Raw genomic sequence first — 19857 nt, 5'->3', positions numbered from 1 at the left:
ATTTTTAGTTTTATACTTGACATAAGAGGAAGAAAAAAGAACGGTTAAATTTTTTTCCCCTTAGATATTTCTCAATAAAAAAGTTAGTATATACGTTTTCTATGAATATTCTAAATTCAGATGACTTTGCTTAATCGATTAAATTTTTAATTGTTTTAAATTGGAATCCATTGAAAGCGTACGATCCTTACAGAAAGAAAGCGAATAAAGTATAGTGCGTGATTTAAATTTGTCTCCGTAATTTTCGGTCCCCAACAATACGCGTTCGAGTCCTATATGAGGATGAGTTTTTCAACTTTTCAATAATATCGTCGATTGCGGGCGATTGCTGTTGATCCACCGGCGAAGAATCTTGACTTAAGTGACTTATGTAATGTTAGTTCTGTTCTCTATAATTACAGAACAGTAATAACCAAAACATATGTGTTTGAGCCTGGAGGATCTGTCTGCATGGCTTCCCGGAAAGGAAATAAGGATTTCTATGCTCTGGCTCTACTCACTACTCACTGTCGCTTCATTCTACACAATCTATGCAGGTGAGCTTCATTCCTACTGGGAAGAAATCAGAATTGCCATCTTCTTCATATGTTTAAATTCACATTATCCTAGCAGACAAAGTAATATTTTGAGCATGTACGAAAACCTTTAGAAATATTTTATGGTACTAGTCTGATGAATTTTGGATGGGCTTAAAATAGGAATCTCCAACAATTGATAGTTCAAATAATTCTGTTACCAACAGTATTGCCAAATGAAGTAGAAATTGTATAGATCTATATGGTAGTTCAATAAGATATCATTCATTGTCAGCATTAGAGTTTTTTTAACTTCAGAAACTCATAAACCAGTTAGGAAAATGTTCAACTTCTCCCACAATATATGCCCTTTGCAAATTTAAAAAGCAGGGGCTTCTAGTACAATGGGATACTGGGTTACTTGTCAAATGAAGAGGTGGGTCTTTAATTAGATACAGTGTGTAGGGTGAAGGGGATTGAATGCTTTATATTTCATGGGTTAGATGAGGCAGGGGTTCTCTCAATCGAATCGGTTGCAGTTTCGATCAGTGGAGTTTATATAGGGCTTTAATCATTGATTGGATAGCTTCACAATTGCCCTGTGTTTTGGTAGTGTTTTTCTTATTCTACTATATTATCTGTTGATTACTATTGTTTTTCTTTTAATTAGATGAAAAGGAAAATTAGAATCCTAATTTGTTTACAGAGTCGGTCAGAGACTATAGCAGACACAGTTCTTTAAAATGGAAACTACAGAGGGAATATTTTTATAGCTATGAGGCCATATTTAACAAGACAAAGTCATTCCTTGAGAACTTAACGCATTTTCCTATATCCGTTAATAAAACTCCATACATTAACTTCATACCATCAATTGAACTAAACTAAATAAAGATCAATTGAACTAAATTAAAAGAAGACTTTGCCATCACACCAAAAGCACAGCACGTGCTGATGGTGGACAGGGCTCATCAGTGATATAGTTGCTATGCCAATTAAATATATATAAAAATAAATATATTGATCAAGTGTTGATAAATCTTCTATTAATTAGACAAGTCCTTTATCTTTTATGTCCAGCATATGGTGAAAAGATAGGAGTTTGCTACGGAATGGTTTCAGAGAGTTTGCCTTCTCCCAGTGAGGTCGTGAATCTGTTGCAGTCAAACAACATAGGAAGGGTAAGATTATATGAACCAAATCAGTCGGTGTTGCAGGCCCTGAGGAGTTCTGGAATCGAAGTGATTGTGGGAATTAAAAACGCTGAGCTCGAGAACATTGCAAGTGACCAAGATGCAGCAAACAGATGGGTGACAGAGAACATCACAGCATTCTATCCTTCTGTCAGCATCAAATACATTGCAGTGGGAAACAAGATATTTGCAGATGGAACTCGAAAATACGTTTCGTATCTCATTCCTGCGATGGAAAACATTCAGAGGGCATTGAGCAACGCCAATCTACAGAGCAAAATCAAGGTTTCCACACCCCACGCAGTGGCCGCGCTGTCCAAGTCATTTCCTCCTTCGGAGGGAACATTTGGTGAGAGTGAAGATGTCATGGGTGGTATACTACAGTTTCTGTCAGATAACGACTCCCCTTTCATGGTTAATATCCATCCATACCACACCTACAGAACCTCCTCGAATCCAATTTCTGCAGACTATGCGCTGTTTAGATCAACAAGCGCTGTGGTGACTGATGGCGTTTTAGAGTATAACAACTTGTTTGATGCTTTGGTCGACAGCTTTATATCTGCTATGGAAAAAGAGGGACATCCCAATATACCAGTTGTGGTAACTGAAACCGGGTGGCCTTGTGCAGGTGCCGATGTGGCTACCGTCGATAATGCTCGAACATACAACACTAATCTGATGAAGCATGTTCTGTCCAATGCAGGAACGCCAAAGAGACCTGGAAGGACAATTGAGACATATATTTATTCACTTTTTAATGAGAATCAGAAGACAGGGAGGGTTGAGAAGCGCCATTTTGGCCTGTTTGAAACCAATAAAACTCCTATCTACCCGCTGTTCGGCTCACCTGAAAGTAGCACGTGTTTAAAAGTGGTGTATATATATCTAACAATAGTCTAGAAAAATGTTTTTCTTATCTACCATTGTCCCAAGCAGGCCTGAAATTTGTAAATTGATACTCTATTGACCATGTTTTCACTTTTGAGAGTTATATGATAGGTTGAAAATTTTAAATTCTCAAAATTCATTACATGAACTTGTTTTGTCAATTTAAATAATAGTTCTTGTCATATGTGTCATGATTATAGTACTGTAGAGTGTGATAATAAAGGGTTGAGATGGAGGAATAAACTTTTTGGTATGAAAGAATGTAAAATGCATTAGAACAACATTCTTTACATTCTTTAATCTTTTGGAGGCTGAACTATCTTTAAACAATATAAAAATTAATTGTAGTTGTACATAGAACCTAAAGACAATGGAGAAACAAAGACAATTACATTTTTCATTAATGTTTGTAGTTGAATTGGAGTAGATAACATGTAGCTGTTACCAAGTGCAAAATTGTAATTCTTTTACTTCATTGTGTCATTAGCATTTTAACATCAATGCCTTTAAGAAAAAGTTACAAGTTCAAAATTGGTTAAGAGGAGTAGATAATAAATGATATTGTATAATTATACGCATGAAGGAAATATCCAATATAAGGAAATAAGACATGCAAGGAGTAGTGGGCTCTACTAAGGCCAACTCTAAAATAAGCAATTCCTCTTTTATTTTCTCCATGAATAGCATGCTCAACATAATACAAGGTTTAGTTTTCATATTGTAATGTGGTGTTAGGAATGCTTTTGTAGAATAACTAAACAACAAAAATATTGATTTTTTTATTATAAACCAAACAAGATGGGTCATACTTTCGGTCTACTTTGAAATTCATCACAATGAATCATGGTTTCTTAAAATAAGCTACTATACTCTATACATATATGAAGAGAAGAAATTTAAAGAGCATTATAAATTCCACTGACACAATTTAATTAAGAAAATAAGAAAATCTAAACTCTGTTGTAGAAAACTGAAAAGTGTATAAGAATTTTAAAACAAAATGAAATTATTTAACTTCAAAATTTTTGAGACTAGAAAGCATCTTCATAAACCTCAAAAAATGTTTTTCAATTTCACTAAAAAAATAAAGCATACATTACAGGCCATAGATTTTTTGCATCATTGGCTTTTCCATAAGAAGTCTTGAGATAATAAATAAAAATTCTACAATATTAGTTTCAATGCAATCACAATGTTTATAAAGCTGTGATAAATGTCTTGTAAGGTGTTGTGAACAAATGGATCATAGAGATCTTGTGCAAGGTTAAACAATACCAACCAAAACCCTAACAAAAGCATAAGCATATTATAACTAAATTCTACATATACAAAAGATATCCACAATTTAAATTGCTTATTCTTTTTTGTGTCTTTGAGAAATTGAAAATTGCCAAATAAAATTTTTTTTTACAAATATTTAACATTAAATAGTTATATATATATACATACACACACAATTTTTATTTATAAAAAGTATGTAATCAACAAATTGACACCCAAAAATGATATAAGATATTTTAAATTTTAAATACATAGACATAATTCTTCATACAATAACTACCATTTTAAAATTCTTTGTTATATTATTTAGTTTTTTTTTTTCTAATTCTTTGTTACATTATTTAGTTTTTATTTTAAAAATTATTTGTTACATTATCTAATTTTTATTACATTTAATAGTTTTAAAAGATAATGCTTTAAGGACAAAATAAATCAAAATTTTATGAGTTAGTATTCTATTATGATTAATTTGACTAATGATAAAGTAAAGTGTGGTGTGAGATATCTTTTATAATAATTATATTAATTGCACAATTAATGCAAAAAGTCAAAATTTAAATTTTCTTTATATATATTTTTTTAAAATTTGATTTTCTCCATTACTATTTAGCAAGCCCCAATAAGATTTTGATTAAATAGTATTCTTGTTTTTCAAAAAATAAAATAAAAAATGTTCAAACTTAAAAAGAATTTCAAAATTCAAATTCTTGAAATGAAAAAGTAAAATGTGGTGTCGCATCATCTTGTATGATATTTTCAATAATATTAAAGTGTAGTGTCACAATTAATGCTAAAAGTTAGAGCTTTAAATTTTTCTTGATTTTTTGGTTTTAAAAATTAATTTTCTTCCTTACTATTTTTAGTGAGAGCCAATAAGATTTCAGTTAAATAACTTTTTTTCATTTTAAGACATAGTAAAAATGTTCAAACTTTATAAAAAAACTTAGGACCTAAAAAGATTCTTGAATATAATTGGTTAAATTAACATATTTTATAATTTTTTATTGCATCTAATGAATGCAATAGTATTCATGTCTATGGTAGCAACTAAAAATATTAGAATGCAAAATATAAAGTTAAAAATTTTCTTAAGTTGACATATATTGTTGATCAAGCCATCATAAATAGAAAATCATTTTTTAAAATATGTAAAGTCTTTATTTAAAAGGAGTTGAACTAACATTTCTATAATCTCTATAATGTACATCATTTTAAAAAAAAAGGCAATTTAATATTTTATAATTATATTTTTGTTTAAGAATAAAATTGTTATTGATATTTCTTTTTTGAAATGAACAATCTAAATGTCTATGATATTTTCTTAAAATCAAAGTTTATGAAGTTGAAAATAGATTTACTATGTAGATTTACAATTATAAAATAAATATGAATGTTTGATATTCTTATCAAAAATAAGATTCAAAAGTATAAAGAAGAGACAAATATTTTAAGCTTAAGAAACAATCTCAAACATTATACACACAACCTCATGGATTTAACTAGAACTACATAGAATACTTTTTGTAGGAAGGAAGATACCTAGAAAAAGTAAGGACAATAACAAAATGCCCTCAATTCATGTATCAAAGGAAAGAGATACAAAATATTCTTCAAGGATTGTGTCAAGGACTTAGGAAGAGAAAGTATCTAAAGGGTCCTCTATAAGTATATGTAATCCCTGATCTCACATAAAAAAATTAAAAAATAATAACAATCATCACTTAAATGAAATATTCTCAAACAAAATTCTTTCAAATATTTGAAATATCTTATATGAATTCCTTCATTCCTTCATTGGTTTCTAAAAGGATAAATTTTAGAGTCACATGATGTCATATCCCCATTTTAAGATAGAATTTTAATAATTATTAGATAATACAATGTTATTAAATAAATAATAAAGTTATATTAAAACTAATACTAAAATATAAAATAAGAAAATTATATTTATTAAATCTATATTATTAATAAAATAAAATTTAGTATGAAATTTTAAATAATTAAAAAATAATAAAATTTTAATGAGTATAGAAATAAATAAAATTAAATAAAGAGACAATATTGTAGAAAGTATGTTAACTTTCTAAAAAGAATTTAATAATAAATAAAATAAACACAAATAAGTAAGTAAATAAATAATATAACATAGAATAATATAAATTAACTAAATCTAATAAAAAGTTAAGAGATGTTTAACAAATAGACATGACTCCTTAAAATTAAGATATAAAAGGAGGAGAAAAAAAAGGGAAGAGAAGAAGAGAGGAGTTCAAAGAGGAAAAATGGAAGAGAAAACTAATATGAAGAAAATAAGGAAGTGTCTTTCTAAAGAGGTATCAATGGTATTGAAAGGATGCCAATCTTTGAAAGGGTCATAATTATCAATAGTTGTGACTCTTCAAAAATATTTTCATTATAAAGTATTTGGATTTTTCCAAAAGATTTTAGTTATGAAGTGTCATGACTTTTTGAAAGGATTATAATGATGAAGTCTTGTGTCTTTTCAAATGATTTGTATTATGAAAGGTTGTGTCTCTTGGAAAAAGAGAAACAAAATAGTATATTTTGTCCTTTCCTTATAATTAGAAAATGAATTTTTTGGAAAGTAAATATAGAGTTGAGATAATCTAGAAGGAATAATTCATTGAAGAGCCAACTCAGGTTAGAGCCACATGGACCAAGGAAAGAAGAAGGTATGTTTATGGATTATATTTGTTTAATTATATTTATGAATTTATTTATATTAATGAATCATAATTATGGATAATATTGTGTTAACCTATGAGGTTAATACCATGGTTACCAATGCTACTCGTAGCATGGAGCATGTGAGATATTTAAGATTTCCATAGTTTTTCATGGCCGATAATTGACCTACCAGAATATATTGAAGTTGTCAACATATGCTTATGTGAGTAGCCTTGGATAGAAGATGCTTGTCCATGAAGAATCTTAAGGGGTGCACTCTTGGGAAGATGAGAATGTAGCTATGAGCTAGGAAGCCTGACTTGGAGACATCCTTAAGGTTGGGGTTAAATTAGAGGGTAGAGTAATATAGTTAGTTTTGTTATTGTTGTGATTCTAGCCATTATTTTGCAGGAATTACTTGTCTCAAATTAACCCTAATAGTGGGGACATTATACACAGGGTCCATTACTAGGAACTATTTCTTTGTAAACCTTCCCAAAACCTCCAAACATTAAGATTTCCATCTCTCCAAACCCTTGAGTTACAATAGCTAAATATTTGTAGCTAATTCAATGAGGCTAATACTCCACTTCCCACTCTTCAATTAGTGTATGACATTGATGCCAAATATCATGTTTTTGAAATTAAAAGATGTCAAAATTGGGTGACTGGCCCAACGAGTTAACAAAGTGACACAATCACTATCAGCTAAGAAGAAGCCCACATACCAAGAAAAAACACACTAGCCACCCATGTTTAAAATAAAATCCACAATAGTATGAGAGTTTGATAACCAACTATTTAACCACCAATAGAAGATAGTAATTAAATTATAACAAACTAAGCTAGTATTATAGACTTCCTTAATAATAAACATTTCCATAATCCAAATAACAACTATGCATAGCTAAAAATGGAGAATAAAATAAAATAACAACAAAAAGTAATCAGTATAGAATAAGGTTAAACCCTCATTTAACCTTTTCCTCATATGGGTTCATTTTGATAGTAGCACATGAAGCCAATCATCAATGAGAAACTTGTTTAGACTTTCCAAAAATTGTTAGTATCCACCTCTTCTTTACCATCCACTTTCTCCTATTCTAATAGCTTGAGGGTGGTCATTGGCGCATGAATTACTTTGATAGCAAAATCTTCCTACCTTCTAAAATGCAAATCAAGTTCAGACATTCTATTCTTAAGTTTCTCCATCTCCACCACATATTCTTTATCTCAGCTTCAACCTATGAAAAAATAGTTTTCTCCAAGATAGAAAACATCATTTAACTACCACACATCATGCTATTAAAACTATGTTGCTTGTTGTGGTTTGAACATGGTGCAATTGAATTTCCCAATTCATGAACAAGGGAGTTCATTGGTTGCATTCTCCCATAATGTTCTCTTGAGTTGTACATATCCATGGGTATCAAACCATGATTTGTCATTATTTCAAATTGACATGGGGATAATTAATTTTGTAGTGCTATGTAATAAAAAATGTTAGACTGAATTGGTTGATTTGAAGGGACCATCTAAGAGAGGTTTTATTCAATGTGAGCATTTCCATCATCACTTGTATTCATGGTAATTTTATTTCAAATTCTATAATGCCAAATTCCATGGCCATCGTCTTAACTTCTTCATATCCTTCAAATTTTCAATTCAAGCTCATCATCTTCCATATTTTAAGGTGAATTAAACGAATTGAAAACTCTCACTTATGAATCACTTGTGAGATCAAGTCACTCACTTTGACTTCTTCCTTCTTTAAAATAAAAAATCAACAAATTATGTACTTCCTCATCTCCAATATATGAAAATAATTTGGCCTATTAACCCTCTTCCTAGTTGATATACAAGCCTCTCCTTTCAACCTCCACCAAGACTGTGTGTTTGATCGCTTGTTCAAAAATTGCATCTAATCCAAATTATCCAAAATGATCAAATGTTTGAAACATTTTCATATTTTTAAAAAGCTTTTCTAGGCCTTTTTAATTGTCTTTTTCAGAGGTCTTCTGCTCAAAATTTCAAATTAAAACTTTTACTCATCCTTGAAATTGGCAAGCCAAAAGCTCACTATTTTAGGGAACGAAATTAGATTTTTAGTTCTTCTTTCGAACATTATAAATAGTTTTGAGTTCCGATCTCTAGGTCAAAAGTTATGAACCCAACAAGTTGGCATAAATAAACATCTAGTTTTGAATAGTTTTAGTTAAATATTGTTGATTTTAATATAGCCACATATACTTTTCAAATTCATGGCTATGGCAATTTTTGATATTCCATCATTGTATACATTCTTACATTTTCAAATAATATGATGGCTATTGGTTTGCATACAACTCTTTTGAGTTTTTGCAAGTTTTTCTAGAAATTGAATGTTGATATCATAGGTACTTGATTCTCACAAGATATTATGTTTCCAACCATTTCTTAAATATCAAAATCCCCCTCAACTTGGGAGACAAACTCCACAAAAAATTTGACTTAGTCTCTGACAACAAATTCTCTAAAGCTTCTCTATTCTCAAAAGCATAAACTATCTCCAACTTATACACAAGAAAAATAAGCTTGAAACTCATCTCACACTTGTCCATCTCTTCTTTTGAATATATGTCATAGCTACGTTTGTACTAGAGTAAGAAATATACCCAACATTGCCTTTTTTCAGGTGAATCCTCCTTTTTTTTCAAACTATCCCACCTACATATATGACATTTGTTTCCAACTTTTTCATACACAACATCTCTTTTCTCAAATGCTAAGAAACTCATCAATTAGAGAATTAACTTTATTTTCTTGCATCTCTAGTCAATCTCCCTAGGACTTGATACTAACTTTAAATTTAAAAAAAAAAAAAAAAAAAATACAAATTAAAATAGAAAATCAAAACAAAACAAAGAGACACAATTTTACAATGATTTTCCAATTGATGACATACAATATTATGTAGCAAATCATTTTATTATTCAACACACAATACCCAACATACATAGATTGCATCTAGAAATTTATATAAAGCTCTTCAAATTCGAAGAGATGGTGGGGGAGGGGCTAAGGGTGAATGAACATTTATTTGACCCTTAGACATAAGTTCCCAATATGTGATGCATATATTTTTTTATTATTCACTGAATATCAAAAGATATTGGGTGACTATTTGAAACCAATTAAACACTTGTCCACAGTGTATTAAGGTTTTAAGAAATTTGCAAATGTCTAACATTGAATTTTTTATCGAGGACCACTTACAAAATTATTGTACATTTTGAATGAATTAGACAAAGATCTTGAGATTATGAATAAATGAGATTTATAACATAAATTAATATGAAAATAAAAACTCCAAGTCTCCTTATATATGAGTTTTTGGGTGGGAAAAAAATACAACCCAATGGGAGAACACAAGAAAAAAAATTAAACCCCCAAGGCCTTTCAGTACCAAAGACACAAAATCACAATGGAATAGGTCAACCTAAGAGGACTAAGTAAACCTAGGTTGACCTAGTTTAGTCAAAGTTGAACTAGGTTGACTTGATCCTAGAGGTTAGGTCTAGGTACTCTAGAATGAAGGCGTAGGTGCTAGAAAGAATAAGGTGGAAAAGATGAACAAGAGGAGGAGGGAAAGGGAGATCAAGTACATGCATATCCATGATCAAAATAATGCATTATGAAGTCCCCAAAGTAAATGAAGAGAAAAATAATAATTATTATAATGATTTAGGAGGAAAAAAAATCATCAAGCCTCCAAAAGACTTGAGTATTTGTCACATCTAGAATTGTAATAAGAGATATAAGTGGTACAAAAAAGGGGTGTAGTTACTTTCTCAATAAGTTTTTTGTACCTTATTATGAACCACATAAGAAAAAGGAGAAAGGGGGAAATGTCTCTACAAATGGGGATGGCATTTAATGGTCCAACAAGTGTGTGCTTCTTTAAGGGATCAAAACAAGACAAGGCTTCCCAAACTATTAGTAGTCAAAAAAAGGTCTAAAAAATTGATTGAGAATCCCAAAATATTAGTAGTTTAGAGAGATCTTGTCATGCCCTAATTTTACAAGGAGACACATCCACGAATTTATTTATTTTTGTTTCCTTTTTTAATTTATTAATTTATTAATTTATTTATAACTATTGTTACTACCATTTTATTTTATGGGCATTAATATTATTATTTTAAAAGATACTTATACTTACCATTCTTAGTATATACATATATATTTTGAATTTTAATCTTTCAAAATAATGATTATTTATTAATATATTAAAATTACTAAACTGCCTAATGACATATAATTATTTGATAATACTATCATATAATCCTATATCTTCCTCTCCTATAAACGTCGCATCTTTCTTGTAACACATAACTTCATTCTACTGAAGTGATGGTTATTTAAAGTAAACGAATTAGATGACTATCATGAAATACTAATTCCCTACATTTAAAATTAGACTCTTTCTTGCCACTCACTAGTTTTTAATTGCATAGACTAATATCACAAATTAATAACTCAAACTACCTACGAATCAATAATCTAGCAAAATTTGTTAACTTAAATGTGGTTAAACTCCGAATTCTTAAATACAAGAGTTCCAGTGTAACTATGTTATTGTTTTCCTTCTTTGATCTGGAACATATAGAGAATATAATAAGAGTAACCTATCAACACAATTGATGTACATTTACCATTCAATCATGTATTATTATCTATGGTTACCTATTATTTAAATACTCTAAACTTAACTAACCATCGTAATCATATCAAATTAACTAACTATATTTCAATTTACTCGACATACTAATTAACATGAGTCAACATATCCTATAATAAATATTCAATACTTAACACCTATATCAAGTTTGACACATATACTAAGCCATAAAATCTATACCTTTTAAGCATTTAATAAAGCTAAACAATCATTAAAATAACAAGAATATACATATACATATTGTTCCTATGCATAAATAATATAAACTATGGACACACCTAGTAACATGTTATTTCTAATACTATCTTAATATACTCCTCTAATTTTGACCTAAATGACAAACTATTTTGCCACTCCATACAACTGTACTACTAACTCCATCTATCCTATCTACAAATAATTACTTGCTGCACATACTACTTTAACTACCTAATATCCCCACTAACTCATTAGCCTTTCCCCACACACGTGGCACTTTGTTTTTTTTAGTCTCTTCAAAAGTTGCGCTGGTTTCTACCTCATCGCCAAGCAGTCTTGTCAAGACCAAGGCATTTATTACATGAGCATGCAATTTCCATCCTTTTACCAAGCGCTTTGACTTGACCTACCACACCTCTTGGCGCCTACCATGGGTCATCTCAACATTAAGTTGGGTTTTGATTGTTTCAAACAAGAATGGGAAGCCATTTTATTGCGCCTGTCACATGTCAGAAGACATGTAAGTCCCATGCATAATTGTTGAGGTCAAAGGAAGTTGGCGCCATGACTTGATGGAAACCACCTGTCCTCCTTGTCCTTTAAACCTTAGTTTTCGACTTAGCCATTCTTTTGTTTGGTGTATGGTTCGCTTAGACAAGGTAGATGTCCATAAAGCATTTAATTAAATACATATATATATATTTTTTGTTCACTTTCCCAAGAAGTTCTTCGGCCTCCCTATGTTCTAAGATATTTTGTAAAGCAGTATTACGAGCACATTTAGGTTGCCTTAGTGTTCCCATGTTGACCTTGGGATTAGACATGTTAGCTTTTTTTTTAAATTATTATTTCTTGTGAGTCATAAAGTCTAGTTACGTGTCTTATTATTTTATTCCACTGTAATAGCTTGGAGTTATATTTAATTTATTTCTTACTCTTCCATACAAAAACCAGAGAATTAGATTTGCATCTATAGCAAGCTTATTCCTTATACACTTTTACATTCTATGTTATTTATTGATTTTCTACCCATACTCTAAGGTAGTCTTTGTATGCTATTGCCATGATCTTGGAAGTTATTAACATGTTACGTATAATCTAAATGAATTCTTCTAACATATGAACATTTACTCAAACAAAAATGCATATGTGCTGTTCACTACAAAACATGAATGAAACTAATGGTTTCACCTTACTAATGGATAATGAAATTTCGAACAATTTATAGAAAACTAATAATGTATTCTCATGCAAGATTCTACTATGATACATTAGAGCTAAAATGATAATAACTACTATGGATGAGTTCTTCCAACATCACAATTCTTCCATGCAAATTAAATCCATTCTAGCAATCTACATATAATGAAGGAGCACAATAATCTTAAGAACCAAGATAGCTTATCCACCTGTACTGATTACATGCTTTCTTCAATAACTCTTAAGATACTTAGAAAGGTGGTGACATCTTCATAATATGATAAGACAAAGGAAATGCTTTCACTAACCATAGATGTTTCACAAACAAAATCTCATTGCCAAAGAGAAACAATGACACTACTCTTGCAATGCATTTAGCTACACACATCAAGATGGAGTTTTCTCATAGCCTCAATTCAAATACCACAAAGAATATCTTAGTCCTCTATGCACATTGAAAGACAATGAAAGCTTCAAGATTTCAAGATCATCCATTAAGGACCTGCACATGAGAGCAAAAAAATAATGAACCATGGAGGCTCACCTCCCAACCTAGGCCTCAAGGAGACCACCCCCGCACTAGGGGAAACAAGGCTCATCCGGAATACATCCAAACATCATCACAACAACATGAATTACCAAGATCACCACATTTTGCAACACATTTACAACCCCAACCAAGGTTTGCACAATGATTCACAAATGGAATCGTAAACATTGGGTGAAGGTGGGCTTTCAATTAGGAGACTTGCCTCAACATACCAATTCTGTAACAATAGTTTTCATGCCCTTTCGGGGCTTTCACAAACACCCTCCAATCATACTACCATCAACTAAAACATCCTTGGAATTCCATACTCCATAAACCTCCTTACTACACCATCATTCTCCTTATTACCCAAAACAAGTTATGAATGAATAAGGCATACAATGGAGCCCATACTCCAAGGTTCTCAACTATATCTCAAGCCCGACTAACCCCTTCACCCAAGGCTTGCTCTTCCCTCCCAAGGGTGGGTGAAGCCTTCACACCCATGAGCAAATTTCAACATTCAATCCAAACAAGGAAACCCAAAAGAAACCCCCCAAGAAAATTCATGAAACAATATACACAATCACAACACAACACAACACAAAGATTTCACAACAATACATGACACCATATCACTCACATAAACCTACAAGAAGCACTCTTACAATTACCAGTTTCAACTACATGAAATGAAGAAGCATGGCATGAAGCACTAACCTCCTTATAAGCTATGGCTATGGAATGGTGATGGAGATCTCTTCCCTTCTTTGGCTTCTAAGCTTCTTCTTCCAAAACCTTCTGTCTCTATCATTAGAGAGTGGGTGAACCCACTAAGTTTGGCACAAGCTCCCTAAAAAGACCTCCACTTCCATCCTCACCTACCCCTATTATCCTTGTGTACCTTTCTTCCAATAGGAACTTACCTAAGTGGTGAAATGAGGAAAGAGATCATATATCACTCTAATTTTCGAATTGGCTTGGGAATGACTATTTTTGAGGGTCTCCTAGGTTCCTTAGACCAACTTATGATTATATTTAAACCCCCAACCCATACTATTACCATGTGGGTAACTTATTTTCACAAAATTAACACTTGGAAATCACTTTAGGCTCTCTAAAGTTCCTATCAAATTATAACTTGAATTCTGTCAAGAAGTTGACTCTTCTTAACGCTCTCCAAGGTGGGTGAATTGATTTCATAATGAGGATTTGGCTTAGGTTAAGTGACTTCATACCAAAGAATCCTATTTGACATGTCATTTATGTTAGAGTAATTATTTGTTTGCACTTATTAATTAAATCACTTTGATTTAATTAATTAAGTTGCCTATTACTCTAGTTTGCTTAAGCTATCTTGTAGGTGCATATAATTAATATTTTATTAATTATATTGTGCAACCTAGCTTTTTTAGGCTTTAGGTTACCCTTTTTAGGGTTTTGATCCCCTTTTATAAGGATTGATCTCCTTTGTATTCAATTATCTTTTCCATTTCTGAAAATACATTAGCATATTTTTCAGAGAAAAACCCTTTGCCTCCTCTTGTCTTTTTCTTCTGTGATAGGTTTTTGCATGCAGGGATTCGAAGGCTTTGTGGATTTGATTGGCTTATTTGCTCAAATCCTACAATTTACACATAGACAATACAAGTGTCAAATCACACACACACACACACACACACACACACACACACACACACACACACACACACACACATTAAAAAATGTTACACATCACGATGACATGTCTCTAGTTAATCATACTCTCTAACTATAACACTCATGCACAATCACATTAAGAAATAAACACACTACAACGAGGTTTTGAATCTTTCAAAGATTCACCTTGGCTTTACTATGTTCACATAAGATTGAACCTTGTTTCCCCCATTTATCTCCATGGTTCATCTTTCCTGCACACTCAACTTAAACATTAGCAGCCCAATAAAATAATATACAAATACATACAGATAAATGCAGAATGAAGCCAATGTCTCATAATTCACGTTAATATATACATTTAACTTCATCTAATCATTTCTATTCTAACTACTATAAAAAGAAGCATTGAAATGTCATATTCATTTAACTTTCGTGTAAGTACATATATAATTAACTTTCATTTGATCCATATTCAAAACATTGCAATATCAACATATGGGTATTAACATTTATCTTTCTTATCATAACGAAATTACCGTTCTAAGTACTATCACCATTCTTATAACCATTAAACAATCAAAACATATGGAATGGATTTTAGTATATATGTCTTAAGTGAAAATCACTAATATGCAGACTTGTTAACTAGTATCCTTTCCATCAAGTTAAACATATCGACATTCCTAACAATATTCCTTTATCCCATTATGAGGGGTTTGTGAGTAAGTTTCTAGGGATAATTCCTCAATCTGTTAGAATGTTTTCATAATTGTGTCATCATACTTTAACCCCAAGTTTCAAATGTAATCATATGTCTTGTTGTCATTTTAACCTACATTCATTGTTATCTCCTAGAAGAGAAAATGTTAATTCATCTTCCCTAATTTGGCTAGTGAACTGTTCTGTAAATCCTTTGATTGAGTCCCTAGATTGAACATACAGAGTTTCATTTTCAGGTGATCTTAGTTATTCCATCTAAAGTTATTTAATGGTTATTACACTTATCATAACCAAAGTCTTCTTAGTCTCTAATAGGATCTCATAAATAATTCTTAATAACAAAAATGTCCATCATAATCTAATTAACTCCTAATCACATTCATTTTATTAAATCTAAAATAGGGTACTAGTGTGGGTCTTACATTCTCCCCCCCTAGCTATCGACTTCCTCTGGAAGTCTTCTGGGGGTGGTTGAATCAGTGCTTTAAACTTTGACCCATCACATATTCACTGCACATCCATCTCATACATTCAACAAATAAATTGAAATACCATATAAATTATATAATCTAAACCATGTAAACAAGTAAGAATTCATGCATGTATGACACCATATGTGGTTACCCAAAAACCCTCTAATGAGAAGGTAAAACTGGGGTGGGGATGACACCCACAAATATTCACTACTGCAATAATTAAGTCTATCCAATAAAGGTTATAATGTTTGATCATGAACCATGATCTACCCTATGAAAGGTCTTCCTTGTTAAAAGCTTACAAAGATTGTTAGGTCTTACCCTGTTAAGGGATATCAATGCCCTATTAAAAGAGTGCCTAGTTAGAGGACTTTAACTCATAATTAAGTAAGCACCTTCTTAGAGGATTTCAATACAATCTATTAGGACTACTCTATTAAGATATTTAACTGAGTCACCTGTTAGAATGTCTTAGCAATGATCCTGTGATTAGCACTCTTATGCTTGATGACAGATCACCTCTAAACTAATATATGCTTGATCCTTCTTGATCAGTTGTCTCTCTGTTGTTCACTATTTCCTTCATTTGTTCTCCGTTAACCGATTCTACAATGCAATTTAGATCATAATACATTGGTCACCAAGAATGTCCTACTTTGTGCATGCAAAAAATCTCATTGATCATTCATTCATTCCCCTTCATGCTCTCTAAAACTTTACGGTTTTTCCTCCTTAAGAAGACCTAGGTGACTTAGGGTTACGTATGAACCAATGGCTAAGATTTACCCATATTGCCACTTAAACCTTCCCTTTACCTGATTGGATGCATGTAATGCATAGGGATTCCAACTTAAGATTCATCCTTATCACCAAAATATCATAATTCAGTCTTTAAGTTGGCTCAAAAATGGTTTACATAGTAGTTTGTGCCGATACAAACAACTATGACAAAACTATGTTACTTGGAAATTGAAATCCTTGGTGCTTGGCATATACAGACTTCAATACTATCACTCAACATCTAAATGACTCGACATGCACTTCTTTCTTGGTTCTTGAATCGCTCAACATATACTGTCAGCTTAGTACTTGAGTGACTTAGCACATGAGTGACTCGACACTCACTATTTACTCAACATATTCACTCTTGTATGTTGTGCATACACTCACTAGTCAAAACCTATCTAAGATTGTAACAATCTCCTCCTTTGACATGAATGTCAAAAGCACTTGGTCATACAATTATACTCTTATTCTTATGAGCGTAACATAAACTTCTTATTTGACTTCTATACAAAATTTCAAAATATCAAAATTTTGCAACAACTTATACCTCAAAATATTAAAATCCCTCTGAGTTGTTTGATTTGTTCTATACTCAAAATCTCTCCTGCTGAGTAGATTTGCCTCAACTAATACTCTTTCACTTGATTGTTATTCTTACTTCCCGTTGCTCTTTCTCTCCCATGCTTTCTCTCCCTTAGCTCTTTCTCCACCTTAGGTCTTAGCTTTTTCTCCACTCGTTCTCATCTCTTTCTCCCCTTTTTTGACACTAACATCAATGGCACATACACTAATAGTGCATTTGTCCAAAAATGATTTATGGACCTCAAGAATAATTTGAAGAGTAGCATCCCAATTCTCATAAGCTACCTCCAAAGGCTTAATTTGGATGGCCAACTCAATAGCAAGGTGTACTAGTCCATCTAACGTAGAAAGATTAGGGTCTTTCTTCATTAGTGTTTCTGTATAGTCTAACTCCTTGTGTAAAATTTCCATGCAAGGAGTCAATGTAGTCTAGATGCTTATCAGTTTAGCCCTTATGTTATCTTCTATTGTAGATAGTCTTGCTAACTAACTTTGGGTTTGCAATAGGGTCTTGAAATGTTTCTCACTTTGAATTGGAGTCATGGGAAATTTTGCACCTAATGAGCTCATTTGACTCTCCAAGCTTAGGATATGATTCCTTGTTTCTTGTGTGAAGAGTGTAGGATTACATAGTTTAGTATACAGAGAGAAAATATTCTCTAGTATCTTCTTCACACTGTCTATCTTAGTTGCCAATGCAACTTGTGTAAGTGTTATTTCATTGCATATCTTCTCATTTACTTTGATATTTTTTCTTAGATGATTCTAATAATTTTGCATTTGTATCTAGATCAGTATCACTTATTTTTTCCACTATGTTGGTTAGTTGTTCAATAATTGGCTTTGTTCCATTTGGAGTAGGTAGAATGAATGCATCTAAGAAGATCTCTTTGATATAAAGCAAAGATTACTTCTTCCTATCCTCCCTTTTGAGCAGTTCTTGATGTTTCTTTCTTGCTAGGGCTTCTTGAAGTATACCCATCTGCTCAATTGTTATTGTTGCATAATCATACTTAGGAAAAACAATTTATTCATCTAGGATAACATCTCCATAGGTTATTATGTCTTCTTCCTTTGATGAACTAGGACTTAGCACTAAGAATTGTAAAGGTGTTGCATCTGTGCCTAGCCTCTAAAGAGTTTGAATAGGAGTGCTAGATACTAGTAAAGTTACCAATGCTTGAAGTGCTTCTATCATCTCTGGCTTGGTTATCAAATATGTCTCTTTAGGCTTGTCCTTTTCTACCTTTTTGACTTCAGCTACACCTTGATCTTGTGCTGTAGGTATAGGTACATCGACCTGATCTATTTGATACTATATCTCCACCTTATCCTCTCTGATTGTCTCAACCTTATCTGTTACAACTTTTGGTGCATTTTTGACTTGAGGAGTGATGATATGTAGTCCTTGTGTTTTCACCTCCTCCCTTGTAGTTATAGCCACTAATTTTTAAATTTCATCTATACTTGCCAATACAAGGTTGTCACATAATTTGGCTTGTAGTGTAGATTGGTCAAGTATCTTTTTCAAATCTTCCTCTAATAGGAGATTGATGTTCTACGTAGTAAGATCAGAAACATCCTTTATTGTAAAAGTTTCCTTATTTACACTTGTGACCTCTGGAGGGCTGGCACTTAACATTTTGGTATCTTTTACACTCTCATCTTGTTGCTCTCCCTCAGCTATTGCTTGATCATTTATGTACATATTAGTGCATCCCTTAGTTGTGCCTTCTTCATTGTCATTATCTTCATCATATTTGACCTCAATAGGTTCTTGTTCACTTTCTTCAACTATGGCTAGTCCATATGTGATCTTCCATATTTGTTTGGACTTCTCTAAAACACCCTCTATGTTGTTTTGTAGCATGCTAAATGCCCTATACTTAGGAGCAAATCTAATAGAATATTTCTTTATGGCTTTGGATATTTTCACCTTGCTAAGTTCTGGCATAACTTGGGCAGGGGATGTCTCCCTAATTTTCCTTTCTAAGTTCAAACAGTAATGCCATTTTTTCTCAAGACTTTTTATAGACTTTTAGGTATGGAGTTGGCAGCCTCTAGAGGAGCCTTCTTGAAAGTAGCAATCATGTCATATATTGTCTCCTCCACTTGATTCTTCTCAACTTTTCCAAGATTATCAAAGTCAATGTGAGAGAAACCTATTAAATCTACATTGATTCTGATATTCTCACATAAGTTGTCTAGATCTGAGGATGGATTATGAATCACCACTTGGAATTGGGTGTTGTCATTAGATTTTGTCATTTCCTTATCAGTTTTAGCTTGAGCAACATATTTTCTTCTTGGTCTTTTCTATGCTCTACCTTCTTGCTCTATAGACTTGGCTTTCTCTTCAGCCTTTTGTGCAATGACTCATCTTCTGGTCCTTGTGGTAGGTGCTATTGGTTTAGGC

At 32.0% G+C, this 19857-nt stretch overlaps 1 protein-coding gene across 1 annotated transcript; it reads left to right on the top strand.

Moving 5' to 3' along the window:
• Positions 1–425: 425 nt before the first annotated feature.
• LOC149547561 (glucan endo-1,3-beta-glucosidase-like) lies at positions 426–2769 on the top strand. Its single transcript, XM_089794763.1, has 2 exons — positions 426–508; positions 1596–2769. The coding sequence occupies exons 1-2, from the start codon at positions 451–453 to the stop codon at positions 2609–2611; spliced, it is 1074 nt and encodes a 357-aa protein (XP_089650889.1). The 5' UTR covers positions 426–450; the 3' UTR covers positions 2612–2769.
• Positions 2770–19857: the final 17088 nt, after the last annotated feature.

Source organism: Cupressus sempervirens, chromosome 7 (genome assembly GCF_028749045.1).
Source record: "Cupressus sempervirens isolate cs-2001-9-10 chromosome 7, ASM2874904v1, whole genome shotgun sequence".
Classification (NCBI taxonomy): Eukaryota; Viridiplantae; Streptophyta; class Pinopsida; order Cupressales; family Cupressaceae; genus Cupressus; species Cupressus sempervirens.
The sequence above is the reverse complement of the archived record's forward strand: the minus strand, read 5'-3'. Positions and strand labels throughout refer to the sequence as shown.

Excerpts from the sequence above, each read along its gene's own strand:
- LOC149547561 (XM_089794763.1), top strand. The coding sequence starts at position 451 with ATGGCTTCCCGGAAAGGAAATAAGGATTTCTATGCTCTGGCTCTACTC. Across the intron at positions 509-1,595 it reads GGCTCTACTCACTACTCACT|CATATGGTGAAAAGATAGGA; the intron begins GTCGCTTCATTC and ends TTTTATGTCCAG.